This window comes from Monoraphidium neglectum, assembly GCF_000611645.1.
Source record: "Monoraphidium neglectum strain SAG 48.87 unplaced genomic scaffold scaffold01792, whole genome shotgun sequence".
NCBI classification, from domain to species: Eukaryota; Viridiplantae; Chlorophyta; class Chlorophyceae; order Sphaeropleales; family Selenastraceae; genus Monoraphidium; species Monoraphidium neglectum.
The window spans coordinates 333-9,698 of record NW_014011836.1 but is presented as its reverse complement, the minus strand read 5'-3'; the positions used below and the strand labels follow the sequence as shown (position 1 = coordinate 9,698).

General features: G+C 62.0%; 2 protein-coding genes across 2 annotated transcripts in view; both read right to left on the bottom strand.

Annotated features, from left to right (window-relative positions):
• The window catches only part of MNEG_9021 (hypothetical protein), a gene marked incomplete at both ends in the record, with an annotated part of 3,109 nt that extends 1,103 nt beyond the window's left edge, over positions 1-2,006 (bottom strand). The window contains 3 exons of the mRNA XM_014042507.1: positions 8-382; positions 634-1,341; positions 1,917-2,006. Coding sequence (XP_013897961.1) covers positions 8-382; positions 634-1,341; positions 1,917-2,006 — 1,173 coding nt within the window. The remainder of the gene's footprint in view (positions 1-7; positions 383-633; positions 1,342-1,916) is intronic.
• A 3,006-nt stretch (positions 2,007-5,012) lies between these two features.
• On the bottom strand, positions 5,013-7,150 carry MNEG_9020 (hypothetical protein; the record flags this gene model as incomplete). The annotated part of the gene is made up of 7 exons (XM_014042506.1): positions 5,013-5,179; positions 5,463-5,706; positions 5,929-5,988; positions 6,186-6,344; positions 6,544-6,641; positions 6,799-6,898; positions 7,121-7,150. 7 exons carry the CDS (start codon positions 7,148-7,150, stop codon positions 5,013-5,015), a joined length of 858 nt encoding a protein of 285 aa, XP_013897960.1.
• Positions 7,151-9,366: the final 2,216 nt, after the last annotated feature.

Sequence of the window (9,366 nt, the reverse complement as noted above, 5' to 3'; positions counted from 1 at the left end):
CCCCCACGCCGCCCCCGCCAGGCGCGGCGACCTCGAAGCGGGAGTTGTGGTCAAACGAATGGTTGACCAGGTCGATGCCCGGGACCATCAGCAGGCTGACGGGCTCATCGTCTGCTTCAAGTTCGTAATCCGCGACATCCTCGCCCCCCTCCTCGCCCTCCTGCGGCGGCGGCGCCTGCACTTGCTGACCTGGCAAACCGCCGCCGAGTACGCCGCCGAGCGCGCGGCCGAAAGTGCGCGACCGCACGAGCGACAGCGCCCAGGCGGTGGTCTCAACGCAGTCCGACAGACCCAGAGCCGCCAGCGGCGACGCGGCCGCGGCGGCTGCGAACCAGCGGTCATGTATCGAGGCTGCCTCTGCTCGCTGCTCCGCGGCGCGGTCCTGCGGCGGAGGGATGGTTTGGGCACACGTTGAGTGCACGAGAGACGCGGGCCGAGGATCACCAGAGGTAATCTGAAGGTTTGAGACCAGGTGTTGGCGGTGCGGATTTTCTACTTTTGGTTGTTTGAAAGGCTCGACGGTGCCAAATAAAGGCTGTCCCTGACCCCGCACGGCCAAAGGCGCAAGCCGCCGCTGCGGCTGCCGGCTGCACATCACAACGACGCCAGACAGGCGGCGTGGGGCCAGCGCACCCGCCACGCCGACAGCGCGAGCCACGCGTCCGCCTCGTCAGCGGTGTAGTCATAGAACGTGCTCATCTCATCCGGGCCGGGCAGCGAGTCGATGTATGCATCCCACAGGTCAGCAACCACGATGACGTCACCATCTGTACCGCTGTTGTCGCTGCCGCCGCTGCTGCTACTGCTGCCAACGCTGGTGCCGCTGCTGCTCCCGCTGTTGCTGGCAACTCTGTCCTGGGCGCCGCCGGGGCAAGCGGCGGCGCCCACGGCTGCTTCCCTGAGTTGGCTGCCGCCGCCGCCGCCCGCAGGGCGTCGCCGCCGCCGCCGCTGGATGAGCCATAGCAGCCATGCAGCCAAGCGCGCCTCCCAAACGGCGCCGCTCTGCTGCAGGAAGCTTGTCAGCGCCGGCGGCAGCTGCAGCGCGTGCGTGAGCGTCCATTCGTCGAGCGCAGCTGCTGCCGCCGCGCCGCCGCCGCTGGCTTGGGGCGGGTGCTCAGACACAATGAGGGCGTTTGCAATTGGGACAGCCAGCACCTCCTCGCCTTCTGAAATGGATTGGCTGGCGATCAGGCCGCGGTAGCCGCCCGGCGTCAGGCCAGCATGTGCGCGCGGTGGCGCAGCGCACGCGCATGCGAGGATGCGGGCGGCGGGGTCGGTGCCGCCGGTGGCGCCGCTCGCAGGGCCGGCGTGGCCATCTGGCGCGGTGGCGGCCGCTGCCGCCTGAGGCAACCAGCAGCGGCGGCAGAGGGGTCGGCTCGCGAACTGGAATGCGAACCGCTGTTGAGGCTCGTGGCGGGAGCTGCTGGCGCAGCCCCGCACGCTGCGCTTGCACAACACCATGCTGTGCTGCGGGAGCGCGCGCATATGGCTGGGAACCCTGTGAGAAAATCAAGGTTGTGAAATTAGCGGTTTGATGTACACATCCTCGATCGACAATGGCATCCGCTACTTCAATGCTACAGTACGGTGACATTCAGATCTGGTTCCTGAGTTCCCCGGAACACACGCAAGAGAAACATTCAAGCCATCTGCAAGCTTGAACGGACACCGCATCGTTCTCATCCTGTGGCATATGTCATGATGTCAGTGCAGCCGTCCAGTTGGCGGCTTGACTCGTTCGAATTCGGGGCGTGCACACAGCAGGTGACCCCATGATTTCCTCGCGGATATGGGCTGTGGCTACCTGTGCGCACCAAATGCATGCACATCATGTACCCTACTCACTGAGCAGCTGCTCACCAGGCTCGCAATCAGGCTGCTCTCCGCGTGGCACAGTGTCCTGCTGCCTGACACACCTGGTCAACATTGCACAGGCAGGACGGCGGGGGTGGCCAGGTGATGCCCTCCACCTCATCCTGAATCCACCCAGAAGCTTCACATTGCATTCTTGTTTTGCTGCCATAAAAGCTGTGTGCAGATCGCACCTCGCCGTTCGAATGTCAACATTTGCGCATCATCTCCCTGCCATCACAGAGGGTCTGCTTGGGCGGCGCCGCTGCCAGGTGCGTGCGGCCGGCAAGGTTCTGTCCAGGGGTACAAATCTATGCATGCAAATGCAATGCAGCACATATCTCGGGCACATGTCACATATGTCACTGGCCAGCCTTGCGATTCCCCCTTCTCACTTGCTCCTGTATGTGCGTCGGACCATAGTCCCAACTCTGCCGCTGGGGGCGGAGGTGACTGCCGCAACCCAGCTCAGCATGAGTGGCCGCACAGTAGAGAAACCGTCGGCGTTCGCAGTGGCAGCGTGCTGCTTTGGTGCCAGGCGCCCAGCCATTAGCGAGTGCGCCTTATGTGCATTTATGCTTTTACCGACCCCTTAGTCATCATCCAATTGATGTTATAGCACAGACTGTGTTCCTGGTCTGAGCTGCTGCAAGGCCATGTGCAGAAGTATGGTTACACGTGCAGCCGCTGGCGAATCGTCGCTCACAATGTACACCAGGTCTATCAGAATATCTCATTTAAGGCCAATTATATCGTAGTTCCAGAACTATGCAATTACCCTCTCCCAGCCCCCCAAGTGCAGCCTAGTGTGCACCCCTCGCTCCTTTCTGTTGCAAGGTCGTGTGCTCGCCAAGGTTGAAGGGATCCATGATGCAGTGCGCAGTTCTCACAGGGAGCGAGGCCTTGAGCATAGCCATGGGCGGACGCGTGTTCGCGCGAGGCTGGCACAGTAATCACTCGTCACACCAACAGCACCGCATGCCACCTCGGCCACGCACATGTAGGTTGTGTGCATGGCAGGATGCGTTTCATGCTTCCGAACGAGCCAAGATTGTTGGGCAGGGCCTGACAAGGCTCGTGCAAATGATATACAACACTAAGAGAATTGGGATGATGCGTAATTTATCCAAGCAAAATGCATGCCGCCACTATCATTATTGTCATTGGCCAGCCTTACCCTGTGAAGATGCATTGTTGCATCCTCGCCAGAATCAACGACATTGCTCCGAAAAAAGCAACGCGTGCAATTGCCATCGGGTGCATGCGCTGCAAGATACCAGGCTGGCAATCGGCAGAACGCTTCCGAATCGGTGATGGCAACCTTGGACGGTGGAAGGGTGTACGGGGGACGGTTTGACAGAGCAACGGCAAGCCGCGGACGCTTGTGACGTAGCGTGCATCGGCTGGCATGGCCGCCGCTGTTGAGTGGCGTTCAACGTGCTGTGAAGCCTGGTGCGTGTGCACTTTTGCCATTGATGACAACAACAAGGGAGGAGAAGAGGTGAAACGGGGCAATAGGGCTGCATCTTGTGGAATCTGTATTCAACATCGATGCCCCATAGACGACCACAAATCTTGTGCGATTTATGCAGCCTCCGTGAACACGATCGTACCCCCAGACGACAACCCTTGTGTTCCCTGATCAATAGCTCGCCACCACTGCTGATGGGCAGAGCCCGCCAGCAAGTCTGGGCCAGGCGCCTGCAGCAGCCCGGTGGCCGCACCTGGGCCGCACGGACAGTCGCTGTAAAGTGTGGTTGCAATCAAATGCAGCCGGCACTGCACAGCCGGCAACACCACGGCATGACTTCAAAAGCAACAGCCTTTTGCACCCCAGGGGCGCTAAAGAGAAGGGGTTGCAAATCATAAAACACTCTGCACAGCAGGTGTGCCCATTTAAAAAGGGGCAGTCACACTTCTTGGATAGTTCAATTGTCGTCCCGCGCTCTAGACGCATGGTCTTTGGGCAATTGCAAGCGGCTTTGATGCTGGCCGCCAGGCACAGGCGCTTTCACCACCCAATAGAAAAGGCGACAATTGAATCTTCTGGGCAGGTGCGAGATCCCTGCAGCTGGGAGCACCTCCAATCATCGAGATCTGATACAATCCAAGAAGGAATTAGAAACGAGTCGGGAGACAAGGCAGGTGGGCAGGCAACAGGCCTGCAGACTCGGGTCGGCTGCGTCGCTCATGCCACCGGGCTGGTGAGGCAGCCAGCGTAGCAGCAGAGGGCATGCCCTTGCACACACGTGTGGCCAAGAAAGCGGACAGCAACATCAACGGGCAAGGCGCCCGCGTTTGCGCAAGAAACGATGTACGGGCCGTGCATCGGTGCCTGAGCAGGACTGCAAGTCGTAATCCAGACTACTCTTGTCAACGGATGGATGTTTGGTGGCAGCACGTGCACAATACGCACTAACCATGACCCTGGGCCTGGCGCGTGCCAGGTAAGGCGCCCCAAAACCCGGGTGCAATCGCGGTTGCGCGTGAAGGCGTCGGGGAAGGGGCTTGCTGAGCTAAGAGAGCTCAAGCGCGCGGGATGACCGCGGCCACGAATCAACGGCCGAGGCGCGGCCGCGGGGATGAGGCAAAGCTGCGAGGCAGCGGTGGTGGACAGTACAAATGTCGAGCCAGGCGGTGAGGCAGAGGGGCTGCCAAATGGTGCGAACACAGGCTGTCAATTTATTTCCACGTGGAGCGCGTAGGGTTTTTCCAAGTGTGTTGTAGTCTAGATCGACAGGGTCTGAAACGTGCAGATGACCCAGGGAGGGCGCTGCGGGGGTCAACAGCAGCGGGCGGCAGGACGTCCCGCGCACGCACAGGCCTGCTGCAGCAGCGTATGGGCCGGCTGGCGGGGCGGGACGTCCTAAGGGCCGCTTGGGGGATCGTCCCACCAGGCAGGGTGAGATGCCAAGGCGGCGCCAAATCATTAATTTCATAAGTGCCGCCCGATGGGTGGGATGGAATGTTGTGACAAGAGGGGTGGGGTGCAATAAGGTATCAATGAGATGGATGTGCGTCAGGGCAGGTGGGCCCGGCAAAGGAGGAGCAGCAGAAAAGAGGGAGTCAACATCGCGATGACTGGTGCTGCCTATTTTTCTGTTGGGCATTGTACATGATGCGCAAAACCTCAGATGTACCGTAGGCGGGGTATGTCTTGTTCAAGCCATGGCTTCGAGGCGCGCCGCAACGGCAGCCATCGTGGGGCGAAAAGAGGCGGCAGGCGCCATGCAGTCTGCCGCCAGGGCACTGTAGGCGCAGCGGGTGGGGCCGGACGTGGGGCCAAGCACTCCGCGGCAGGTGTCCAGGGTCTGCAGCAGCAGGGCGCCTGTGTATGCGGATTGAACAGACGTGATAGCCCATCACCGAGTGAGTGTGTGCCTCACATTATATAGAGGGGCGGAGAACAAATGCCTGGCTGCGTGCGTGTGGGGTGGCTTGTGTGCATGAAACTCTCAGGCCTGTGTGCGTGAGACTCCAAGGCTTGTGCATGAGGCTCCTAGGCTTGTGTGCAGGAGACTCACTTCAGAAGGGGCGCAAGGCTGTGATTGCCCCACCGACAACAATCGGGACAGAGATCACCTTGACCCTTGACCCGAGCCAGAGCTCACCAAAAGCATACACATCGCCGGCGAACGACGCGGCTGGCGTGCCCCCGCTGCAGCAGCGCGCGCAGTTGCCCGGGCTGGCGGTGACGACGACGAGGCCGTCTGACAGGAGCCCTCCGTCTGAGCCTGCTGAGTCAGCGCCAACAAGGGTGCTGTGCGAGGCGCCGCCGGCGAGGGAGAGGGCCTCCAGGGGGTCGCCGCGGCCGCCCAGGCGAGGCAGGATGCGAGCTTTGCCGAAGCCACCCAGCTGCGAGTGAAGGGACGCGTGGGGCAGGAGGAGTGGGGATGGCGTGATGGCCAAAGCGTTGAAACTGGGGGCGACCGACACCGGCACAAGGATTGCGCTCGGTGCAGCAGCCGCCTCTGCAACAGGGAACGGACACGGGGTGCATCTCCTTATGATAAATCAAGGGGCGGGCACCGCGTGCCGCCGTTGATTCAGAGAGGGTGGGTTGGCGCCGTGCCGCACCTTGGCCTGCACGCCTGGCCCATCGCGATCGGCGCTGGTCTTTAGCAGGACGTTTTCAGCCTGCAGGGAGGAGAGGTCAAGGTAGCCGACTCAGGACTCCTGGTAGACAGGTCTACGCAAGGACAGCAGAAAGCCAGTCCCGAGGTCCCCAAATCCAGCCTGTGCGCCAAGCCAACACAGCCTGCGCTAGGTTATGTGAGGCCCGGCGAGAGCGGCGCCGGCGTTCGGGGCCGCTATGCTGCCAGCACAGGCCCCACCTCGACACCGCCATGTGCGAGGCCAATGGAATGGAGGTAGTGGAGGCCGGCTGCCACGTCCAGCAGCAGCACGGCCACACCCCAGGGGGCGCCGGCGGCGGGGCCGGCGGGCAGCGCGCCGGCGGCAAGGGCGTCGCGCAAGGTGCCTCGGTCGCAGAGCTGGGGGGGGGGGGGTTCACAGAACGGGTGGGGCAAAGAATCGGTTTCTCAGGAATCGGAGCTGCTGCCACCAATTTACTGGAACACAGGAGCCAAATGAGTGATCACAAATGTAGGATTCTGGGGCGCGTGGAGCGGCAATCTGCAGGTGCACAGGTGCAGCCAGGAACCGGCCGCTGCGAAGGGGTGTCGGGCACACCTCCATGATGAGAACGTCGCAGGCGGCAGCGCCGTGGGCGTCCTCCCCAGGCAGCAGCCCGCGGAAGGTCAGGGTCGGCGCCGGCGACCTGGTGTCGTCTGTGCGAAGTGGGTGAGGGAGCACGTGTACGGCCGCATCAGAGGTTCTGTGCCGTGACGGGATTGATGAACGCCGGTCATGGATTTTGGTAGCCCAACCGGAGGGAAGCCAGGGACCAGGTGTGCTGCGCGGAATAGCTGCGGCCGTTTCGCCCACCTGGCAGCCGTGCCATGTCTGGCAGGCAGGCGTAGGCCTGGACGATGCTGGGGTGCTGCACGCTCGACAGCACGGCCATCTCCATGGCGTGGGCCACAGCCTGCGCCGGCGGTGTCGAGCATGCGGGGCACAGGAGGCAGCGGTTGTGTGCTTGTGACGCATTGAAGAGCATCCTATGGCAATGTGCGCTCGGCAACATGCCGAGCATGCAGCTGCACCGCCTGGCGCTCGCACTCCCCCCCACACACACACGCACGCATGCACACACGCATCAACGCACGCACACATGCACACACGCACGCATACAATTTCAGTCACCTACCTTGGCCTGATCGTTCCCCCCTGAGTGCATGACCTTCACAGCAACAGGCGCGTTGCTGAACAGCCCCTGGTATACGCAGCAGCCGTCGCCGCAATCGCTGCTGCCGCTGCTGCCCCCCAGGCGCCTGGAAACCGCCACTGACAGCTCCAAACGCTCGTCCAGGAAGCCAGATGAAGCAGGGGGGCCAGCGATCGCTAGCGTTGCCTCTAGGAACGCTGTGTCGAGCGCTCCCACTTGGACCTGGCGGTTCACAATTGGGTTGAGGCACCGGTAGGCGGTGCGGTCGGTGCGGCGGTGGGAGAGGATGCACGATGAGTGCTTGCTGTGGCGCGCCACATGTATGGGCGCTTGAGGCTGCGTGCTTGCCCGCCGCAGCCGCATGGTGCGTGCGGTGCAGAGGGCGCCGCGCGCAACCGGCGTCGCCCCGCACCTCGTGCGCGGCGGCGTGCGCGGCCTCAAGCCAGTCGTTGCAGCGGCGGCTCCAGTGGTCGGCCGCGCCGTGGCCAACCTTCAGCCTCAATGTAGAGGGCGCGTCCGCCGCCGAAGACGCGCACGCGCTGGCTGGCGGGCTGGACGCCTGGGAGCCGGCCGCGGCCGCCGGCCCCACACGCGTGCGCTGCTGGCTGCTAGATCCGAATGAGCTTTCAGGGGCGAGCTGGGCGGCCCGCGCAGCATCCGCGGCGGTAGCGGACGCTGCCTGCGGCTGCACGAGCGCGCCGACCTGCGCGTGGTGGTGATGGTTGGGCATTTGCGTGGGCGCGTGAGTGCGAGCGCTGGTGTTGACAGGCGATTGAGTGTTGGTGAGGTTGCTGTTAGGAGCGGCACGCCGCGCGTGCAGGAGGGTCACAGCAACCCCGCCAGAGGCCAACACAAGAAGGCTGGCGTTCTCTTGCCGGGGCATTCAGGAACACGGGGCAGGTGCGGGCGCGGGCCATGCGGCGTCGAGGGCGTTGGAGCCGCACACGCCGTGCGTGCCCCCGAGTTCCTTCGCCCATCCCAGGCGCCACCTGCTGATAGGGTGTGGACAGCGGCTCTGCGTAGTCTACCTCAACCATTTCTAATGGTATGCGGCTTCGCCGCGCCACGCTGCGGGGCAGCGGCGCCGAGAGAACCGGCCATATGGTAGGGGTAGGTCCCGTGATCCTGTGACTGGCAGGCGCCGGCTGGTCGCCTTGGCCACGGCCGTCTGGGCAGAGCGTGGGCTCAGGTAGCTCATAATAATGCAGGGAAGCTCTGTTGCCCATCGCTGCGGTGGGTGCTGGAGGTCCACTTGGGTTGCCCGTGGCGAACTCTCAGCCTGCGTCCGGGTGGTGTTGATCGTCGCAAGCGTTGCTGCTGTTGCTGGTCAGCAGATAAAAAAATTGGCCACGCTAACGTATTGTCTTCAACGTTCAAGTCAACCACCCACCCGTATGGTTTGCCGGGCATCACCGGATGCTGTAAGTGAGCCACTCATTACCAGAGCCCCTTACACCTCCAAATGCGGGTTACATGGCTTGGGGTTGCCTGAAAAAGTGAATCCTACCGTCTTTTGTGTGAACGACGCAATCACAAGCCTGACAGGATCGACGTATCCGATTTGTCATGCAGCCCGTTGCCAAACTGTGAAGTGCACCTATGACAGAGCAGCCACTGTGACCGAGTGGAATGTGCTGCTGCCAAACAGCGCCGATGCAGCCCCAAGTTGCTGCAATCATGCATGAGGGCACGCCGCCTGCCAGCTGCCAAGCGTGCATCATCATGCAAGGTGACCCCATAGAGGGCTGCTTGCTGTTTTGCTGGGGCATCATTGCAATCGAGATGCACACGCAGATGTGACACGTGACAGAAGGCGCCCTTGTAGGTTTTTGCATGCTTGATTAAGTACACCAACACAGTAGTCTAGTACAGGCCTAAGGGGACACTGCCCACAAGGGAGCAGTTGCAGCCTAGACTCATTGACCAGCTCAATGGGGTGTGCGCTCAAAAAAGGAGTCGCCATCAATCAGGCCTAACATATCTCTCAAACAAGCCTAAGGTTGGTGCAGTATACAGGCTGCCAGCTTTCTCCTTGACTCACGTGAAGTGCATGCGTGTGTCGCAGCAGGGCGCGAGCTTTGTCATGCATTGCGTGCTGACAGTCGCCTTGCAGGGGCGCCTCTGCCGCCCTGGCCATACAGCGGCGCGACGTCTATATATTCAAGTCAAATCTACTCCAAAGGAATTTAATAAAGTGCTGACAACGTAAACGATGATCCGCGCGGCCA